This window comes from Lissotriton vulgaris, chromosome 5, assembly GCF_964263255.1.
Source record: "Lissotriton vulgaris chromosome 5, aLisVul1.2, whole genome shotgun sequence".
Taxonomy (NCBI): Eukaryota; Metazoa; Chordata; class Amphibia; order Caudata; family Salamandridae; genus Lissotriton; species Lissotriton vulgaris.
The window spans coordinates 532070998-532094698 of record NC_141693.1 but is presented as its reverse complement, the minus strand read 5'-3'; the positions used below and the strand labels follow the sequence as shown (position 1 = coordinate 532094698).

General features: G+C 40.0%; 1 protein-coding gene across 2 annotated transcripts in view; it reads right to left on the bottom strand.

The window, feature by feature from the left end:
* Window positions 1-2092: 2092 nt before the first annotated feature.
* Window positions 2093-23701, bottom strand: part of HTR7 (5-hydroxytryptamine receptor 7) — a 692517-nt gene continuing 670908 nt past the window's right edge. The window contains exon 3 of one of the 2 annotated variants that reach the window (XM_086921979.1): window positions 2093-2365. In XM_086921979.1, coding sequence (XP_086778105.1) covers window positions 2308-2365 — 58 coding nt within the window. In that variant the 3' untranslated portion in view covers window positions 2093-2307. Of the gene's footprint in view, window positions 2366-15676; window positions 15771-23701 lie in introns of those variants that run through there. The other variant, XM_086921978.1, reaches the window with a different exon arrangement.

Genomic DNA, 23701 nt, shown 5'->3' with positions numbered 1-23701 from the left:
GCATTGGTTTTCACAGCCTAAGAGAGAGGAGCACCTTCCTTGTGTAGGAATCTCTAATGCCCGGCCCTTTTTCCACTAAACAAGGCCTGACCCCACTCTTGCTGTGATGCAGCAGTGGGCACCAACATTTATATAAGGCTGGATCATCCAAGCAGGCATCTAGGCATTCCCTGGGGCTGGGATTTAGGATTTGCTGTAAGGCTAGATGGGATGTTCATCAAAATCTGAAAGTACCCTCAGAAGATCGCCTGTTCAGTGGTCACAGGTTGCTGCACAGCAGCTAGCCACATACATTCTCTGTCCATACTTAAAGTTGTCTGGGCAGTGATGCAAAGCTCACCAGCACATTGGCACATTATGCACTTCCAGTGGAGAGAATGCATTTCCAGGCAGATGTGGCATGGGAGCTGCTTGCTTCTGCTTGCCAATACCAGTAGGAAAAGCTTGAATAAAGAGAACATGAGACACAGATGAGACTTGCTGTCTACCCACACATCTTGGGCTGTCTTTATTTCTGGTTCCCAGCATGCCATTTCCCTTTGTTGCAGTCACTTGGCCAGCACAGTAGACTGATTACTTGTCATTGTTTGTAGACAGGATGGCAATGGTACTTTACGGAGTGTAAGGGCTTTGGTATGAGTTTTGACTGTCTCTAGTGCGAAATGAGACAAGTGGGGGCATGCTGAATATGGGTAACTTCACCAGAGGACATGTATAAACTTGTTTAGTAGTGGTTTTTCACATGCTGAGGCACAACATTGAATGTGGCAGTTTCCACATGTATATGTAAAGCACCAATGTTATGCCACTTGGTGCTTTAGATATTGAGATGATATTCTATCTTTTGATTCCTGGCTCCTAGTCTGAAGCATCCCTCCTCTTGTTGTTGCCACCATAGCAGTCATTCCATTGTGCTTGGAAACTTCTTCTAGTGACTCTTGTCAGACTGATGCTTTCTTTAATCTGATGGCAAGAATAAACCTGCAGTTATATCTCTCCTTTGCTAACTTTCACGGAGGCATCATAATTTAGGCAATTCTTTGGCAAGCCATGGAGGAGGAGCTTATCCTTTTTAGGTTGAGGCACACAATGCAGTATCAGTTTTAGCAAAAATGGGTGAAATGGGGAAAAACATGGTAATTTCTCTGGTGTAATTGATAATTATGTATTTTTATAGCACACGACTACCCAGAGGCATCTCAGCACTTGTACAAATACCACTAAAAAACCCTTCCTGGCCTTTCCCTGTGAAGTGCCCACTCCTGGGCACCCCCAAGGTGAAGCCAGGCATCCTAGCGTTGTTGAGGCCATTGTGGAGATTAAGTAAGCTATTGCCCAGAGTTGCAGAGTGGGACTCATGATTAGAATAGGCACCAAGGTGAGAATTATGTCCGAGGAAATTGAGCCCAAGACCCGCTGAGGCGGGAATTGAGCCCTGGCCAGACTCCTGCATCAGGGTCTGCCGCTCTAACCATTGAGCCACACTTCTCCACAATTACTGTAAGCATTTCAATAGTGGTCCGAGGACACAATCTTTCGGTTGGTCTGAGGAAATTGTACTGCATTGTGCTGAGGTTAAGGTGCCTCAACATAGGAGTTTTCTTTCTAAGATTTAAATAAATGCCAATTATATTTCTGCTCACAGAAAATCAGATGTCCACATTAAATTTCTGTTTGTGCTCATCCCAAGTGATGCCCAGAGTGGTGCACTAAGCGGGGTGATTAGTGCTCAAAACAGCATCACAGTGATCGGGAACTGTAAAAGAAGATTCTAATTGAGGATAAGGAAATGAAAGTAAGAAAACATTTAGAACCATCTTAGCACTTTCAGGAAGGGCTGTGTAAGTCGCTCACCAGCCTCCTAATAGTATTCAATAGCCAGCATTTGCTTCGTTTTGTTGTTTCGCCGATACCAGTCATGCAATCCAGTTTAAAATTCTAACACAGACTGCGAGAAACCTGTACAAGTCTTTTTGCAAGCTGAAGTCTCTACAAAGTTAGAGCAAGCATTTTCACTTTTTAAAAATAACACATCATTTTTTAAGAAATATTTATTTTTCTCCACATAAAATTTCTGTCAATGTCAGTAAATCAATAAAGATCACAGTCTATTAAATACTACTGCATTTGCCCCACTGATAGAAGATCCGAAGTTGCATCTAATACATTCAACAATATAACTTTCCCAACAGGGAATCATTTATTATCAGAAGGAGAATGGTGAATTAGTTAATGGGTGTCAGATCTCCTCAAGGTCTGAGAGCTGGAATTGTCCCTTTCTGAAGAGAACCCATTGTCAAATGGAGGTTAGATATGGAGCCTGCTGATGAGTTGCTCCTCGAGATCCTCTCGTGGGTGGGTTTTACTGGAAAAAAAGAGAAGGAGAGGAATTAGTTTGAGCAGATGCTAAAGAATATATATGTTTAGCAACAAAAGTAAGGCAAGTGTCTCAAGATGTTGGGTGGAGTAATTGGTCATACTATTGTCATTGCTCCACAGAAATTCAGAAATAATTCCCCGTTGATTTTTAATGTATTTTCTAGGTGATTGAAAGAAGAAGACTACACCAAAATAATATATTTCTGCGCATCAAAAACATATATAAAGTTAATCCAGAATTATAAAGGAGATCATGTCATTTTTCAAGTTTGTGGCTTGTGTAGAAAGTTGAGTAGAATAAATAAAGACACATCTCTGCAACAATCACATCTGCAAAATTTGGATTAAATTTGCTGTGTCAGAAATCAGTCTTATTCTGGCAGTCCTCGCATATCAATTAAAAAATTGATTCATTGCTCACTCAATACCTTTAAGAACAAGTTTTCCAATCTAAACTAGTGCAGACCAAAGAGGAAAACCTATTTTGCACATGATTTTACTTTTAAAGAGAATTTGCGTATGTGGAAATTACTTTGAGTGTGTATTTATCAACTTGCTCACATGCATGTTTCATTTACTGGCCAAAGAGGTATGACAGTCATAGATTCCTCATCCACAGAAATGTGTTCTAATGTCTGCATGAGGCCCTACCACCATGCGATGATCTCTGAAAATCTACAAGTTATTTTATGAACTGCACAAAGCAAAGCTTGGAAACAAGGGCAGCTACTCCTCTGTATTTTTGACCTTTGTAGATAGGTGACAGTGCGCTTTATAAATTGTCAAAATAAATAAATGTATGCGCAAAATAGGAAAAAATTAAAGTGTGGACACAGTCGACACCTGCAAAACGCAAAAAATTGCATTAAGGATACGCCTATTGCACCTCGCTATGGCAGATATGATCAGGAAAAGGTCTTCTGCATGGCAAGTTGAAATACTTTGTTGGCGTTGCATAGTCGCATTCATGAAATGCTTGTGTTGTTTAGTGCAGTTTTCGATTGTTATGTTGCTGTGCATTTGTAAAGGCCAGTGTTCTCAACATCTACAGACTCTTTCAGCAGAAAGTGAGCATCCATTGGAGGAGGTGGATGCCAAGGCAAGAGCCTGTTGCCATCTGCACATACCCTTTGTTAGAAATTTGTTAGAAATTGGGTCTCAAGTTGGCAGAGGTATGCACCCTGTCCAAGTAGGGATCCCAATCCTAGTCAGGATACACATCCTTAATTATTTTGTGCTCACTCTCTGGTAGCTCGGCACCGAGCAGTCAGGCTTAAGAGGCAATGTGTAAAGTATTTGTGCAACACTTTGATTACAGAAACACAGTGAAAACACCATAAAAAGACTCCACATTGGTTCAGACAAAAAGACGAATAGAGAATATGTAACTGAGTAAAGCAAGACCAAAACAACAAAAATCAAATAAGTAGAAGCTGCTATAGGAATTTTGAAAAAATAAACTGCAATATAGTGTTTTAAACTCAATATCACTTAGGGTACTTGAGATCATGCTAGACCAAGGTAAATCCAAAGTTACAGGGCAAACGGCAATGGACAACAGGCCAGCTACAGAACCCACACAGGGTCTGCTGAAAAAGTACCTTGGATTGCTCATTGTCTAAGACTCAATGCATCGGTTCCAATTTATGCAGTTAGGTTGATGTGTCGAAGTCGAGCCTCACAGTCTGGTCCTGCATAGTCATTGAACCCCTCGCGATGCAGGCAGTGCGCTGTTTTTGAGACTCACAGTTGGGAGCTTCATCGCTGTAAAGCCGCGTAGGGATGTCTTCAAATCAACACTGCATTGGTATCGAAGGGCACTGCATCAGTTTCAATCGGTGCAAAGTTTCACTGCAGCACTTTTTTCTTCAGGAAAGAAACTACAGAACCCACTTTCAATGCCCAGGACTGAATTGGCCTCTCTTGGCTGGGCAGGACTCAATGTTGGCAGAGCCCAGCAGCTGAAGAAGAATTGAAGAAAGTTTTTGATAGCACTGAGACTTCAAGAACAGGGGGAAAGCCAGCCAGAAGGTCCAGTTCCTTCTCACTCCCAGGCAAGAAGCAGCAGTCAGCAAGGCAGCACAACAGAGCAAGTAGCAAAGTGGCAGTCCCTCCTACAGCACAGCAATCAGCAGTCTGCAGGCCACCACAGCAACGCAGTTAGAAAGATGGCAGTCCTTCCTATAGCAAAGCCGATTTTGTTTCTGGCAGAATGTTCTTGGTTCCAGCAAAATTCTGATTTGGTGGTGTCAGAGTCCCTATAACCAGTTTTGCCTTTGAAGTGTGGGAGACTTCAAAGAGGCATTTGAAGATCACAAGATCCCTGCCTTTCCTGTCCTGGCTCCAGACTCCAGGGGGGTATGCAGCTCTTTGTATGGGGAAGGGCACAGCCCTATTCAGGTGCCAGTGTCAGTTCCTCCCTCCCAATCTACCTCAGGAAGACCGATAAGCCTCATGATGGGCCATCAGGATGCAAAGGTCACACTCCAGTCTCTTTTGAGTGACTGTCTAGAGCGAATGCACTAACCCGAGCTGTCACTCAACCAAGACACGTATTCAGAGACAGGCAGAGGAACAGAATGGTTAAAGTAAGAATATTTGAAAAATGGAGCTAAGTAACACCCCAGTACCGGACATAGAGAGGTGTTACTTCGCTCCATTTTTCAAGCGTTCAACAAGTACGTGGCTCTGGGCAGACCACGTTTCGGGGCTTGCAGGCGAACAGATGAAAAACTGAATAAACTACTTGATGAAAAGGAAGAAATCGGTGTGCACTCTGTCACCCCCCTTGTTCGATAAAGTAAGGAAATGCCAACTTTCTAAAAGTGGCATTTTCAGATATTCAAATTTCTATCTTGTCCAAATTGGAAATTACTCTTAGAAGATGTTGTAAGGCAATTCCAACGTTAACCTATGGGAGCTATAGGCCTAGCAGTAGCGACAAAGAAATTTGTACATGTCGTCTCTTTAAAAAAAACTGCACCCTTCCCAAAGGGCTGCCTAGGACCTACCTTTGGGGTGAGGTTTATAGAATAATAGGGAAGGTTCGGGCCCAGCAAGTAGGTTAACTCTCCTGTCCAGCAATGGAGATTCACTAATAAGAAATCTACATTAGCAAATCGCTATCCTTATGTTTAGTGCATCTGCAAACATTGAATAGTCACAAAATCAACATTTGGCACATACAAATTACCACCCACTCTCAGAAAGCATCTGCAATTTCCAACATGATTTCTCTGTAGGGCATGGCAAGTAAAATGACTATTCTGGCTGGTATGCAAGGAAGGAGAGGAGGACAGGATTTTCAGACTAAGGATTACACTATTTGACCAAACCGAAGTAGAGATATATGTAAAGTACAGGCTAATTAGCACCGTTATCCCCGAGCTCATAGCTGATTTAAAGTCTCAGCTTGAGAGAAATATCTTGTGCAGTAATTCCATTCCCACCCATGTGCAGGTGTTATGTAGTTTGCATCTCTTAGACTCTTGAAGCTAGCAAAGTGTTATTGTTGCAGCTGGTGGTGTGTCAATTAATCAATCAATCAGAACTTGTAGAGTGTGCTATTCACCCCTAGGAGTATCCAGGCGCTTGCGTGAGTTTGAGTTACTCAAACAGCCAGGTGTTGAGTCTACTCCTCAGAGTGTTTTTTCACGCATTTCTAGATGTTAATTCACATTCAACCCTATGTATATATTTAGGCAGAAAGGCATAGAACCTGCACAGAACCAAAATAAACTTTTATAGGATTGCCAATTTTCCTCATGCTATTGGATTCACAAATGGTACACATGCTCCTAAATTGCCCATCATCTGGCCTTGAGTATTTATTCTTTAATCACGCAAACACTCATTCCTTTAACATTCAATTGCTGTGTGATGTCACACATGTAATTACAGATGTTGTTGCCAGATATCCATGTAGTACCCATGACTCTTTTATTTTCAGGCTAGTGGTATTCATGAAAGGTGACAAAGAGGAGATTTAGATGGTGGATATTTTTGGGGTAAATACAAATTGATATTTTTCACATATACCTTGAATGTGACTTTAATCTCATAGATACATGTTTTGTTTGTTTGTAGGTAATAGTGTATATACCTTATGCCTCTGCATAATGTCACCTTATATGTCCCCTACTTCTGCAAATGAACATAGTTACAATGTTACAAAACCTAGGACCAGAAGCATCATTGAACGTATTTTTGGACTACTTAAAAGTCGCCTCAGATCTCTGCATTATAGTAGAGTAGTGGTGCTCTACAATATTCACCTGAGACAAGTTGCTAAACTGTAACAACATGTACTATTATGCGCAAAATAGCTGCAAAAAAGGTTTGCTTATAACAGTGTCAGTTTCTGACTCTGATGAGGAAGAAGAACACATTCTATTACCCCCTACACATAAAGAAACTCGAACAGCAGAGGGCGACTGAGACGTGCACATATAGCTTTATTTTTCATGGTACGCAGTAAAAATAATTAATATGACATTAATAATTTCCAAGAAGCATTGCTGGTTGTACAATTAAATATACCTTTATTTTCAGGTAAGATAATGTATATCTGAAATAATGCTTTTCTTTTCAGACAGTTGTTTATAAAAAAAGTAGAAAGATGTAATTGTTTCGTAACAAAAGTAAAAGATTCTATTTAAGGTTTGCTTTTGGTGTGAGTAGATGTCTTTGGTTCTGCATTTTCCCCAGCACCACTACAACTTCTGCTTCGATGCAGATTTTGACTGTCAGTGGCTGAGATGCTGTTCACACTGGATTGGCCCTCACATTCTCCCACTCCAATTTGTGTGCCTCAAGCAACATGTGTTTTTGCATGGTTTTCTTACCATTAGTGACTTGTATGAGTCCTCTTGTGACATCTGCGCTGGAGTGCCCCATGTCCACTTGTAAACCCACTGTGCAGCATGATAAGGTGGTTGTGACTTGTACTAGCCAATTGATTGCGCGAGTTAAGCTGTAAATACAGGATGAGATATGGTGCTCCTTATGCCTGTGCTTTATGTTTTCCATGTGTATTCCTTACATAATGTTGTGATTGCATTAGTCAAATTTGATAAATTGTCATTCACCATTAGCTGAATGCCAATAGGGTATTAGATACAGTTTGTAACCCAGTAGGCATGTTTTTATCAAGTGTTATTTCATTTTGGTTCTTTCATTTTATTTAGTACTTATGCAGGCACTAAACCTTTAGCATTTAAGTTTCTCACCCTCCAAAGAGTTTGTGTATTTTCTGCACTTAACACATTTGCAACAGGGAACTGTGATAGACTGTTTAAAGGACGATAAGTGCCAAGACGATACCTTTCCCATAGTTGTCGAAGCCTCACTACAGGTTCTTGTGTAATAGCTGGTGCATTGTCCTCTCTCCCTTCTTCAGCTGTGTCTCTATGCTCTGTGGCTGCAGGACTCCTATGTGCATCATGTGTTGGACTGGCCTAGCTTCCTCTATCATTGGGGGTCATCTACATGGATATGTAAATCTTATGGACTATCCCCTTCTGAATGGTCACTTTCTTGATGATGTTTCTCTATTTAAAAATAGATTGGGAATACTTTAGTGCTTTATAATTGGTTGTACTTTCACTCTGTTTCTTACTTACACCCTCATTTTATTTTGGCATTCTATTTGTAACTTTTTAACACTAAATCCCCCATAATGTACTTTGGAAGTTCATGGACTATATTTTTGGACCCGATTCACAAAGGTAAAGTGAGACAAAGCCTAACTTTACGATTTTTGGTATTTACTAAGGGCATTTACTACTCGTAAATGCCCTTTATGAATACTGAAAATCGACCTTTATGACTTTCAGTATTCACGAAGGGCATTTACGGGTAGTAAATGCCCTTTGTGAATACCGAAAGTCGTGAAGTACACTTTCGTCTCACTTTACTTTTGTGAATCGGCCCCTATATTGTGAAATTTTGGCTTAGGAATTGACTACATTGGTGTGGGTTATCAATATCTTTAAGTGTCTAACTTACATCTGTAAAATATCATGTTTTGTATTACAATTCAATATTTAACTTACCTTTTGAGGTTCCTTGAAGGTCAGAATTGTCAATTGATCCAAATCCACTGACAGATTCTGGTTCCAGTGTAGTTGGCACCAACTCCTCAGTGGTAGTTGGTCTGAGGGCAATGGGGTGACTCCTCCTGTTCTTCTTACCTCACATAGTTGGCTTGCCACCTTATCCTTGGTACCCGATCTGAGATCATAACAACTCCTTCATATGTCCTCTGTGATCTCTTGGTCACTCCTACTGCATTGCTTTTTCCTGCATTCCCTTCCATAGCTTCTTTTTCTGGGATTCAGGCACTCTTATGGATGGCTTTCCAAAAAGTTGGTCATGGTGCCCAACACACTCTTCTGTAAGGTTTTCCAGTTCTTTCATTGAGAATGTAGGTTTTCTGTTTCTGCTCCCAGCATCCTTGTAAATTTCTTTATGTGATATTTTGCAGTCCAAAAAGGGTGGATCGCAAACACACTGTCTGATTAGTAATGGATTTTCCTATGGGATTTCTGCACCAAAATTCTCCAGTTTTCAACACAGGGCTGCCTCCTGGTTCTGATGTCATCACTGTATGTCAAATGCAACAGTCGCTATTTGCGACTCCATTCACTATTTAGGAAATCACTAATTGTGATTTGATAAACACTAACTAAGTAAATGAATGCTATTCGTTAGCATTGTATTTCTTACATACAGATTAGCGACTACCAAACTGAAATTGCAATCCTTCTCTTTTGTTAATCGCTTTTCTGTAAATTGATACATATGGCCAACAGACACTTATTCTCATGAATATCATTTGCTCACAGACGTTTTGGCAAGAAACAATTTCATATGGACTGTCCCTTCAGTCATCCCTCCTCATACAGATACGTCTCCTCAAATTCACCCCTATCCAAACAAACGTACTTCATCACATAAAAGACCCTGCTCATATCCTACTTAGAAAACAAATCCCATTCCCACTGCTTACAGCTCATAATATACACTTGTGACAAAGATCACCTTCCTGTCTCACACACACACACGCGCTCAGACAGACAAAAGATACTCTAATGAAATGAATACCTCTGGTAGTAAGCATGGGCGGAAAATCCGTTCCGCTCGCGGATTTTGCGGATTTTCTGTAAATTCGCAATCCGCAAACGCTCGCGAATTTACCGAAAATCCGCAAATTCGCACGCAGCGGATTTTTTTTTTTTGGTGATACAATTTTGCGGCGTGCGGCGTTCACTTACCGTCATTCAGCGTTTGCCGAGTTGTTTTTCTCAATATTTTGCGAGTGCTGCGCCATTTTGGATCTTGCTGCGGGATCCCGCGGGAGTTTGGCGACGCATCACAAGGGTTCGCAATTGCGAACATGTAGGTGCGGCGGGCAGCAACAATCTCGCACTCGCGAAATTACAAAATTTGCAATTCTGCACAAGAAATCCACTAGCAAGCAGCATAGACCTTCTGAAAATAATGATTTTTATCAGAATAACTCCTCAGGTTGACATTTGCCTGCACTTTTTTGGATTTGAGGCCTTTTGACTTTCTTTGGATGACTTTTGGATTAGAAATCAACTTTCACAAGTAAGTTTGTTTGGGGCATTACAGTTGCTGTTCTGCAGAAAAATTAGTTTTGCAAAACTGAAAGCACTCAGCAGGTTCAAAAGTTCACTCATCATTAGTAACCATTCCCTGTAGTACTTCCTGAGGGGCCCCTCCAGAGTTGCCTATGTTTGTTTGGGGAATTACAGTTGCTGTTCTGCAGAAAAACAAGTTTTGCAAAACTGAGAGCACTCAGCAGGTGCAAAAGTTCAAACTCATCATTAGTAATAGTAACCATTCCCTGTAGTGCTTCCTGACTGGGGCCCCTCCAGAGTTCAGTTGCTAGTTGCAACAATTGTATGACCCTGCTCTGACCCTCACAGCAGGCTCATAGAATAGCTACAAGTAGGCCACAAAGGTCCTGGGAAAAAAATTGCACTGCAACAGAAAGCAAATTACAGATAAGGAAGCAGGTGCCAGACTGGAATTTTAAAACAGTGACACATTAATAAATCAACCCCAAATTAATTCATGTCAGTTGAAGCAGGGCAGGTGTGCTTGCTCCCCCCCGCATAATCTACAGTGATGATGAACCAGAGGGTGGCATTGATGTACCAGAGGGTGGCATGGGTGAAACAGAGGGTGGCAGGGGTGAAACAGAGGGTGCTAGGAACCTGTGATGATGAACCAGACGTAGAAACAACATAGTCGCGACCTTTGCGAGCCGACAAGTAAGTTCGCAATTGCGAACTGGTACAAAACCCTCGCGAACTGGCAGAAACCCTTGCGAACACAAAAAAAATCCGCAAATTCGCGAGAATTCGCAAATTCTGCGGAGTGCGAGTTCGCAAATACGCAAATTCGCGAACGCCAGATTCACAAAATACGCCCATGCTTATCTGGTAGTCACACTAATCAGCTCCTGCAGGATCACCACTGAGTAGTAACAATTTATTGTGGGGATGGGGGCGCTATGCTATGCACAAGGCAGCCTTCACAACTCCCTCTCCCTCCAACAAGATATTCAACAAACAAAGTGCAGGCTAATTAATTACATATTTTAATTTGTATAATTTTCCTTCTTTCTATGTGATTTATTGTTAAGCTACTTTAGTGCCTGGGTGCCAAGTAAATATTAGTGTGCTTTGGTAACGTAGTAACTGACCTACTCTATCTTTAATGATGTTGGTATGTTTTTTGAACTGTCATGCAATAAATAAGATTGCAATTCTACAAAGTAAAAAAATATATACATATTTTGAAGACTAATATCAATGCAGTTTGATAATTCCTCAATAATTTCATTTTCTTATTTCATTTAGTAGAAATACAATTTACAAAGAAAAGCTAAACATTCTGAAAAATTGAAGCTTTCCGAAAACTCATATAAAACATCCTTTAAATACCTCCAACATCTAAAAATGTAAGGATTAAAAATTTGAAATCCAACTAAATGTTCAATAGAAAGGTATAGAGAAGTTCAGAATGCCTAATATGTAAAGAAAAGAAAAGCAAAATGAGGAAAAGAAAGTGGATGCACAGAATATTTGTGCAAATAATTGAACAAAATTCCTAACATATCACCAGCCATTGAATAACTATAAAGAAAGCATTCATGGTAGTCAGTCAATCCCTGTAAAATAAAAATGGTACAAAAATAATATAAAGGAATTTATCTATAAGAAATACAACACGATTAAAAAGCTAAATTATAAACTCATCAATTCTCTAGGAGGTTTAGGCATCCCTTCAATGGACTGCCTTTGTAAACTGTAAAATATAGTAGTAGTATTTAGATAAACAATCACAGAAGAACAAATATGCTTCTCTCTTAATGGCAAATGAGATAGGTGACACACGTGTGGTTGCATGGTAATTAGGCGGTCACAACTGCTTATCGGAAGTCGGTCGGTCCCGATTTCCAATTCTGCAGGAGAGTCGATCGGATGCAAATCTGATCGATATTGTAAGGAGGCCCATAGATCCTTTTGTCATTCCAATTCTGTATTTGCTTTTTGCTAGGCATTTAGAGATGTATGAAGTTTATATAGAATAGAAGATTATGGGTGAGAAATTAAAGTTTGAAAAAACTTTAGAGTTTCAAACAAGTGTGTGGCTGGGCGGATAACTTGAGACAAGAATGAATCAAATCAGGGACCATGCGGATATTGATTTAAACTCATATGGTCAGAGTTTTCATCCATTCCTGTTACAGCTGATATGCCCAGGGAGCACTGGGTGGTAGGATTTTTGTAGATCCCCACAGATTTCATACCTTGCCCTCACCATCACAGAAATGTGAGGAATATTAGTGATTTTAGCTAGATCCTGAGATCCACACATGTCACACCACCTCACCTTACCAGGGTGCCTATCTTTTTACAAGCTAAAATCCCAGCCAAACAAATGAAGTAATCTTTTTAGCCAGAGAAGTATTGGAATTCTGAGTGGTAGGAATTTTGTGGGTCCTTGCTGATTCGAGAACCTTCCCTCACGGTCTTGAAAGGAAAATGTATTGATTTACCCATGGTTTGAGGTTTACAGGGCACTCTGGGTAGGAAAGCCACATGGGATCCATGCAAGTCATACTACCCTGGACTCTTTCAGGTGGCTAGTTTTCAGAAATGCCTAGGTTTAGAAGGTATCCTTGGTTGCCAGCCATGCCCAGGCCCAAATGTCCCAAATACCCACATTACTAAAATGTGTCAATATTAATGTATAGGAAAGATGGTGATGGAGGAACACGTTCGGCCCACTTAATGGTTGGAGATCTTTGTTGTTCACATACACAGTGTAAATTAAAATCCATTATGTTTTATTTGATAGAGTCCTGAAAATAGATGTCCCGCACCTTGCAGTTCATCACGAGTTGCACAGCTGTATGTTCTTAGTATCGCAAATGATTCACTTTCACCAAAGCTTTTCCAACGTTTATCCATGTTTATTTTCATTATTTATCCAAATTTAATTGTCACGCCAGGGCCAAGAGATTTGTTAAAACTTTAGCATATAATTGCTTCATGATTGCCCATCCAGGCCTAAACATGCGCAATGCCCTGAATCTCGAGTCCTCCACATTATACAAGAATTACGTCGCACCCAATGCATTTCGGTAAAACCTTCGTCAGGGGCATCTATAATGTTAAAATACACATGTATGAATCACTTAAAACATTTTTTTTTTTAAAACCCATCATAATTCACAAATACATTTAATGAATATACCCAATATAACTCTATGACTTTGACTAAGCCCATTACGTCCCAACTAGTCTTAATTGCCCCATACCACCCTTGCTAATGCATATAATTATTTGATAGAGTAGCATTTTACGTGCAGGTAGAGAATGGGCAGTAAAGGAAAATTAAGCAATTCAGCTAGTTTTTGTGTGGTACTATGCGGTTTGTGTTCAGTATAAGTGCAACCATAAGGGGGAGCTTTGATTTGATTACATTGATTGTAATGGGATATTTTTCTTGAATGTTTTACAGTCACCCCTGAAGAAGAGATTATTCTAGAAATGCATTGGGTATAATGACAATGAATGAAATGTATGATGTTGCAAATCGAGGAACATACCATTTTGGACTCTTACAATTTTAAATATCACAACGTGAATAAACTATGGAGGTATTGAATACCTATTGTTCAACTCGTTTAAATTTGAGATGAAAAATATGGATAAGATTTGAAGAAATACAGAGAACAAAATATGATAAGTTTGTTCAAACTTTAATATAAAGTCACAAAGGCCCATGGCCTGATCTCTTGGCTGTGCACACTGCATCTGTTGAACTAAACGTTGATCATCTCTCTTTGCATCAATCAGCGTGCACGGGCAGAGCACGGAACAGGAGCTGCACGCCGTACATTGCAGTTGGAGAATTTGTATTAAGCTAAAGAATTACAGGGTGTGCATTCTGCCTTTCATGTCTGTTCAATATTAATGAAGACAGTTTGATCTCTCCTTGTTGAGTTTTGGGACCATTTCTGTTGAGGTTGATAGGCCTAGCAATGCAAGTCAGGTACCATTCTTATCATGAGAGGTGTGGGAATACAGAGCATTAGTAATTACCAATTACATTTTCTCCTCATAGTTGGTTTCTAAATATAAACCAATGTGCATGAATAATTACAATTATTCAAATTGCCCTCAGAATAACATGATAATGCACAATAAAAAAATAGGTTTCCTTCACACCCATTTTTTATTTATTTGATTTAGCAGTATGAATTGCAGCATAGTCAGTACACTTTGAAATGTCATTATTAATTGCAGCTAAGTTGTTGGCTTTGGGTATCACTTGTTTTTGGATAGCCAATAAACACAATACATCCCTGCAAGCAGAAGAGTGTGACAGACGTATTGGTATATAACTTTTGTATGAGAACGTTGTCACCAATTGTAATTTTCTAGAAGGGTGGGCAAAGTTCACATAATTTGTTTTTTAGCAATTATGTGAAATTTCCACAAAATTATGCGTGATTACTTGAGAAATGCAAATCAGTCATTGGGTACTAAATTTTAATTTTAGCATGGAATCTATCCTTGCACTGAAAGAAGTGGATAAAACAAATGCATTGTGAACAGCTGCTCACATTCTTTTGCTCCTGTGTCTTCACAGATAATTTATTTTTACCATGTAAACAGAGTTCACTGTAAATTTTTACAGTGAATGCTGTGTAACTACACAAACTGGTCTAATGGCCTAATTTGGGGAATTTTGGGTAACAAGCATAATGTTAGATAACCACAATTATGCAAATTAGACCAGCATAATTAAACATTTTCCCAGGACTATTCTTTTTCTCCCTAGTATTTTTAATTTTTAATCATAACAAGTAGATTTCATTAGAAAACCACAAGCGATCTATAACCCTGACATATTGGTGAATGCAAAATGTTGTCTGCTTTTTGGAAATGTATAGATTTTTGGGATTATCAATAGGTTTCACACTAATTTCGCTACAAACTGTAACTGCATAGAACCCACTTTAAAATTGGACAAATCGACTACCGCTCAGGAAAACATAAAAAACTCATAAAAATTTTTTTTTCACAATTCTGCTTGTTTCTGAAAAGCTGGGAAGATGGTGATCTTAGCACAGCAAACTATTTGTTAATACCATTTTTTGAAAAAAAAAACCCTTTCTTGCAGAGCAGTTTTTACTCATTTTCCCCCAAAAAACAACAACCCAATTTTGCTATAATTTAGCTATTTTCTAGAGTTCGTCCATGGGAATCCACACACAAAAGGGTGTCTTGAGAATCCCCAAACTGCCAGAGAAAAGATCTAGATACCTTTTCAGAAAAACAAAGGTTATAAAAGCTTAAGCGTGGAATGCCCCAGCTATCAAAAAAGGGCAAAACACTGGAAGGGGAATTCTCAGCAGGCGTTGAAAAATGACTACCATAGAGGAAGGGAGACACCTCTCAATGTAAAAAGACATACTGTGGCAATATCATTTAGTTTTTGAGACAACTAACAGCCACTAGATTCTGTAACGCCCATTGCCTGCAATGGTGCATGTTTTCAGAACAGTAAAGAAAAGTAATTTTTCTGTGCCACAAGTATCTAACCTTTTCACCCCATGCTGTATCTCATCTACAAAATCTTTTACAAACCTGAATAATGTTTATCATAGCATTTTCCAATTTTTACTATGTTGCAACAAACATAAAAAGTAAGTAAAGCATTACCTTAGCATAAAATGTTGTAAGGAGTTTCTCTTTCAAGAATGTGGTTTCAGAACTCTCAAAGTAAAAGTGGAATTTCTACCGCCAGGAACTCTGTGTAGTATGATGTTCTCTCTGTCTTTTCTAAGGTAAACAAAGAGAAAGTACTACAACTCCCAGCATGTCTCTTAATATCACTCTTCCAAAAACAACATTTTATCCTCAATGGTTTAAATATAATGTGCAGAATATGAACAATAAACTTATCTGCAAAATTGTGTTCATTTTTTAAACATTTCGTGCACAGTGCAATTTCAAAGTTACAAATACTCACATATGGTGTTGTTAAGCCGGCAAACCTAAAGCGAAACTATTTCTTCATCATCAACAGACTATGCTTGACTCCACAAAAAATTGCTAAGTTTTCTTTGCAGCCCACCCCCAGGTGTAGAAGGTGTGGACTTTTAAAAGCTAATGATGGACATATATTTTTTTGCGCCCATGGATGAAAGCTATCTGAACTAAAATCGAGACAATTTTAAAATATATTTTAGTGGTAACAATAGCTTTAAATTCTTTATTAATGCTGTTAGGAGTAGACAAGACCTCATGTAGCCTATTGAGCAGGGAGCAAAAGAGTCTCATGTTATATTTGATACTCATAGGGAGGAAGGAAATCTGTAAACGGTGGATCGACCCATCACCTCCAAACGTTGCAGAATGGATCAAAGTGGTTAATTGGACATGGTGTACAGACATGGAATGTAAGATAGGAAGGCCTCCCGGGATATGGGCAGATTTTTCTAGGTGGTGTGGCATTTAGGAAAGAACCTCAGATAGAACAATGAGCTCCTATGGTTACACCGAGGCACCGCTCTAGGTGACAACCTCGCTTGGGTGGATCAGAGCAGTGAAGCCAAGTGTGAATTCGATAGAACGCTCCGAAATTTGCAGACACTATGGTGATATGAGGACAAAAAAGAAAAAAAAATGCTCACATACAGTACTGCACACTTCTAAAATAAATTGATGCAAAAACTATATTTAAGTGAAGAAAACTTGATTTTCAACTGTTTAACTGTGAAGATTTCTCTCTGTGTGATAACATTTCTCAATGGTTGGGATACATGAAAAATGACATCCATACTACAATACTAAGTTTTGTTAACACTGAGCTGTGCAGGTCATCATTCAGCAAATTGACACATCATCCCTGACCCCTTTTATCAATTCACATTATTCTCTGGTTTCGCCCTCCTGCTAAGCCTACACTCATGCCATGATAATGTGACAGTCAACAAACTTCTCTTTCATTGTCAATTGAGCAGAACTTCTTGTCTGTTACATTCACAATAAGTACCGTAGTGTCCCTCAATATAAATACATCCTCTCAGTGTCCTGGACCTTCAGTCTAATCACGGCAATGCCCGCTAGTAATAACGACAGATGGTAAATTTTCACCACTATCTCTTTTGTTTACTCGCCTATGCCAGGCTAGTGATGAAACAAGGTGACCCGTCACCCTGCCTTACTTTTCCAATCACTTCTGGATTATTTATGAACCTTTGACCTTGATAGTTTTTGATTGGCAAAAACATGTGGTTTTAGTGAGACAAAGTAAGAATAGGGAGAAATGAGACGTAAATAAAAGGTAGGTTTGACAAGGAAATTAAGGTGTAAAAAGAAGAACAACCTGCAATAATGTAATACAGCCAGTAGCGGCTGCTAACAGATCTGGTGGTGTGGCAGGGGGGAGATAAATTAAATTGAAAAAAAGGACCTACCTGAAATGGACAGAGGGCCGCTGCCTCTACTCTGTCCTCGTCCTCTGCAGGCTTCCTGTCCAAGCCTGGAGCAGGAAGCACACAGGCTCCCCAGAGCCAATAACAATGCCGCAATGCAGCGTTGTGATTGGTCTGAGTGCAGTGGTTTGGTGCTCAGACGGGAACCGGGTGCATGTGTATGTTCCTCACCAGTCCGTGTAATGTAGCCTGGTGGGGAACATGCAAAGTGCGCATTAACTGTTTGGTCTGCCCAAGAGAGCCAATCAAATAGTTCATACGCACTTAGGTAGTGCACACCACTCCTCCCCCTGCTCTGGCCAGCCCGACTCCGCCACTGGTAATTCAAATGATTGGATTTTTATCGTTTTGGTCTGCTTTTATTTATTAAAAAATACTCTATTTTTCTAAAACTGCTGTGGAATCCTTTTATGGTGTGGTTTCACTCTGTTACTGTTTAAGGTGTTGCACAAATACTTTACACATTGCATTTGAGTTAGGCCTGACTTGTCAGGGTTGGCCAATTGGTGATGAAATCTCCTCGTAACCATCTCCTTGTTAGGATTAGATCAGAGAGAATACCTCATTATCCATATGGAATGCACCATCACTACCTCTCTGTGAAACTCCTGTTGGTGCTCCTCAAGATGATTCACAGCCCTCAGCTTCGGAGATCCAAGATGGAGGCTGCTGCAATGGTCCTGATAGTTGTCGGTCTAATGTTTTCCCTCCCAGCGGAGCGTTGCTGCCTTTGCGCTCGCGCTCTACGGGCTAAACACACTTTAACTGAATGTTCTTGTGGTGAAGCAGCGTTCCTTGTTTCACACATGTCTTGTGATTGAAATCCTTCTTGAGATTAATGTTTTCCTGGCAATATCTTGTCAGTCACTCCAGTCAGTTTCATGCACTTGTGCTTTTGGTTCATTTCCTTGTGTTTCCAGTAGTGGCGGTGAGTTATACTTTCTGTCACAGTTATTTTTGTGAGTACTTCTGGAATACTCATTTTCGTTCTTGTGAAGCTCCAGTGAGACTGAGAAGATGTTCAAGTAAGTCTCCTCGTTTTCTTATACTTCAGAGACTGAAAATAATTTAAGTCCTTCCTTTTTGCTGAGTTTATAGGTAACCCTTTTGAAAAGAGACTTATGAACTGCCTGTAGTTTGTGTCCCACAAAATTCTGGAGATAAGTGCTTATCAATCCTTCCCGCATCTGACTGCGACCAAGGATAAATATCTACTAAAGCTTGGGACAATTCTCGGTAGATATAAATATATATGCAGTACTTAAAATTGACTGTTACAATTCTTTCTCTTCTATCTGATGCGAGAACGTGGAATCTCTTGGTGGTATGTATAAATATGTATAGATATAAATATATATAGATATTTATACATACCACCAAGAGATTCCACGTTCTGGCATCAGATAAAAGATAAAGAATTGTAACAGTCAATTTTAAGAACTGCATTCTAATTCTATTCATTTTATTAATTACCTAAGAGAGCAGGTAGGCCACTGAGAATAACAGGTAATTAGGTAGCCTTTTGAAGGTTCAGAGAAATATAATATTTTGTGATGTAAAAGTAGTTTAGCAGTGTTTTGTGTTGCAGGTGCCCTAGAAGACGTTTGCTTGGAACCATTGAGGGAGAGGCACATCAGTGGCAGTCTCTCTTCTTTTCCCAATCCCCTTTCCCCGTCTCTAGTGTTAGCGAGCTGTTACAAGGTCGCTGGCAGCTAAGTTGGGGATTGTGGAAAGGTTCTTCTGCTCCTGCTCCTCAGGTGCATGGTACTGACATGAATACAATGTACCAAGCTACTCAATGGTTGAACACTGGTTAATTTAGGGTTTTCTTGTGTCTTTACCATGAGAAGAATTGGGGTTGCTGCTTGAGTAGTGTTCCATCCCCCTCAACCAGTAACCCAATGTCTTACAATAACTAACAAATAATTGATTTAGCTCTACACTGCCTCAAGCATTATACAATAGTATGCATCATCATTTATTACATTATTGCCCCTAAACATAGTCCTCACTAGCAGCGGAATCTTTTGACTTTCTCTGGACCTTTTTTCAGCAGAGATATTTCAGCAGCATGAATAAGGCAAGTTTGAGGTCCTTAGCCATTTCTACCACAGTCAGTGAATGTAGAAATTGTAACATTGAAGATGCCAGCTAACAGGCTGTTTGCTCCATGGCAGGAAATTGATGCTTTAAATTGCAATATTTATAACAGTTGGCCTCATGCCATTTATATTCCCAGAACTGACGTTTGGCACTTTTTCTCTATTTTTCAGTGCTATCCTACCCTCCCCAAAAGAATAAGATTTCTATTTTGAGGGGAAGTATCGTTATATAATATAATGAAGAAGCTACATTCTAGACACAACAGCCATTATGGCTTTTCTCTTTCTAAAGCAACATTTCTTAGGTTATGCTATTGCAAGATATTGGGGTATTAGTTGAAGGGGTGAGAGAACTAGCCTCAAACAATAACCGCAATCCTTGTCAGGGTAAACCACAAACAGTCACTAAATAAACCTGTGCTAAAACCTCTGGTAGTTTGACGCAAGGCAGTCAGGCTTAAAAGAGACGCAATGTGTAAACTTTTCATGCAATACTCAAACATTAATAACGTGAAAACACAAAACAATAAAATTCATACACCAATTTAGAATAATAGAGTTAAAGGGAATGTTAATAAATAAAATGACACCAAAATAACAAAAGTCCAGTAAGTAGAACTGAAGATATGAATGTTTAAAGTTTGAATTTAAAATAGCCGGGAAAGGACAAAGCACCAACTGCGGTTACATGGTCGTACCTGACTGGGTCAAAGTTAAGTGTTAAGGCCCACTGTGATAGCGTGTTTATCAGGCATAGGGAGCTAGTTCATCTCAGTGCAAAGTTTACCTTTGGACTTAGATATTTCTCTGGAGGAAACTGGTTGTCGATGAGTCATCAGGAGAACAGGCTGCGAGTTCCATCCAAAGCAGGACTCTAAGACTGTGGGTTGCTGAAGAATATGGTCCCAATGTGGTCATTGATGAAGGTGGTAAAGCTTCAAGTATGCAAAGTCCACATTCTGTGTACAGGAAGGCTATAACATTGATTAGTTGCTGTTGGAAGTTCTGGAAGTCAGGGACCCCTGCAGTTTAATCCAACCAGTGATTTGATGTCGGTGGGCTTGGCTTGAAGGCAGACCCTGTCTCTCACCATTTCTCTGGAGGAAGAGTTTGTAAGTCTCAGCTTTTGCAGTGTAAACAGGAGTAGTACACTCTAATAGCATCCAGTGGTCCAGGACCTAAGGGGGACCAAATAGGAGGTAGGAACAACTCCAGCAGAAATGAGCAGAAGAGTTTAGGGCCGGTCCAGTTGGAACTGGTCATCTAAGCAGACGCAGAGGGAGAAGCCTCTGGAATCTTGTTGTAATGCTGTAGCTCTAACAGGAGGTCAGCTAACTTACTGTTGGAGTCAATTCTGGAGTCCTGGGTTCACGCCAAGCAGGGTCAGTCTCATACAGCAGGGCAGTCCTTCTTCTGATCCACACAGGTCCAGAAGTGTTCTGAGAGGAGGTCTGTTTGGTCCACTTTTAAGCTCAAAATGTCTAACAGAAACAGACACAGAGCTCTCTCTGCGCACACCCACCTTAATCATGCTAATCACCTCCTTAAGCACAGAGCCTGACCGCATACCATCTTGCCATTGCAGTCTGGAAAACGCACCAAAATTACGGTCATGTATATCACAAATAGAGACCACAGCCTCTTCAGACTCAAACCTCTCCACAACATTCTTGTCAACATGTTCCCAATACAAGACATATGGAAATCGCAATCCGCTTGGGAATTTCTCCACCCCTGAATGAATTCTGCATCATACAAGTACTCTTAAACCTATTTCCCCACATATACACTCTGAAATCCTCTGTACCCCATGCAGCAGCCAAAGCTTCTCGTTCAATTACTAAGAAGTTCTTCTCAGCTTCGCTGAGGGTACGGGAAGCAAAGGCTATTGCTTTTTTCTATACCATGCTGGAGTTGAGAAAACACTACATCAATGCCAGTAATACTGGCGTCCAAAGTAAGAAAAGATTTCCATGTCATGTTGAATGTAGCTAATATGCCCCTAATAAAAATTCAGCTGTGACTTTTTCAAAAGATTTTTAGCTGTTCTTCCTCCCATATATATTTACTACCCTTGCGAAGAAGACTCCTTTGGGTTTCCGTTATATTGGCAAACGCTTTCACAAATTTAGAGTAATACTTTGCTAGCCCTAAAAAGGACCTAATCTGATCTTTATCCTTGGGGCATGGTGCAAGTTTCATTGCTTCCAACAAGCTACGTCTGGGTGCAATACCTCCACTAGAAATGGTGTAACCCAAATATTTTACTTATTCTGTTAAAAACGTACATTTGTCCTTGTTGTCAGGCATTCCCACCTCCTCCAACTTCCACAGCACTTGTCTCAGAATGGCATTGTGTTGCTCCACAGTCTTCCCAGAAATCAAAATATCATCCTGGAAATAAACTACACAGCTCACACCTTCAAATATACTAATATATTATTCTTTGGAAAACACTCGCCACCGATGCGATACTAAATGGCATGTGAGGGAACTGGAAGGTGCCCTCGGTGGTGAATAAAGCAGTTAATGATTTAGACTCAGGAAGTAACTTGATCTGATGGTATGCAGTTCTCAGATCGATCTTGAAGAAGTACTTCCCACCTCCAACAGTTTGCAGTAACTCTTCGATATTCGGCAAAGGAAACGTGTCTGTGACGATATCCCTGTTAAGGGACCTCAAGTCTATGCAAAACCTCAAGCGGCCATCAGCTTTTTGTGTAATGACCAACGGAGAAACCCATGCCGAAGCTTCTACTGGCTCAATGATCACTTCCTTCAGTAAGTCATGTAGTAAATCCTTGAGCCCATGTCTAACAGATAGCGGTACTCTCCTAAGTTTGTGCTGGATAGATAAAGCATGATGTTTAAGAATAATTTTGTGAGCATACCCCTTGACACATCCTAACCTGTCCTCAAATACTGTGCTAGCCTGATGTAAGATATCTTCAATTTGCACTCCATCCTCCACAGACATAACTAAGTTGGGCAATCTGGGGTCTATCACAATATACAGGTCATATTGGTGCATCGACCCATGAATGGGAGGATATTCTTTGGCAACATAAACTTTGCCTTCAGTGCTCCTGGTGCAAAAGCGGATGATACTGAGCATGTATCCCAAGATATCAATGGTTTGACCCCTTGATAGCCCACAAGATTGATGTCTTTGTCATTCAACGTATCATTTGCCTACAATTACTTGAATAAAGCTTCAGGAATAATTGTGAACACAGATCCTGAATCAACCATTAGACTAACTTGTTGACCAAATACATCAAACACAGCATTAGGCCTGGTCTATCTGTTGTGAACCTCACATACTTCTGAAATATTAGTTTCAATAGTTCCTTCAACTACTAATATTCTGTCTGTACTTTGCTTAATAGCAGAACCCAATTGTACAACTTTAACTTTGGGTTTATATCTTTCAACAGCATCACCTTGTCTGCATACTCATGCATAATGTTCTTTCCGACCACATTTCTTGCACACTTGGTCAACAGCAAAACATCTCTTAAAATCAACTAGATGGTATTGACTCTAAGCATGGGCGAATTTTGCGAATTCGTGATCCGTGAATTTGCGGATTTGCCGATTTGCGAATTCGCGATCCGCAAAATTCGCGAATTTGTGCGAATTTGCGGATTTTTGTTTTTTTGCGTGTTCGCGGGGTTTTTTGCGTGTTCGCAGGGTTTTTTGCGTGTTCGCAGGGCTTTTTGCGTCTTCGCGAGCCGCTTGCATAGCGCAGTTACCCATGCAGTCATTTATGGGAGAGGGAGAGAGAGATAGATAGATAGATGGATAGATAGATAGATAGATAGATAGATAGATAGATAGATAGATAGATAGATAGATAGATAGATAGATAGAAAGAGAGAGAAAGAGAGGGAAACAGAGAGGGAGAGAGAGAACGAGAGAAAGAAAGAGAGGCCGGATCTCTGAAGGGCCAGATTCCTGAGTTGCCCCTACAGAACATACAGCTTTTTATTTTTAGCAAAATGCATATGAAAATTGTGCTATAAAGGTCTCTTTTAGTTTAACCCCTCCTGACAACTCAAAATGGGTGTATTTGCCATCCTCTCCCTTTTTCCTGTTTTTTATATCTGTAAGTGCTTCCTGATGAGGTTTAATTCCTTGGACAGGTGCCTCGTTGCCTACTTGTAACTAT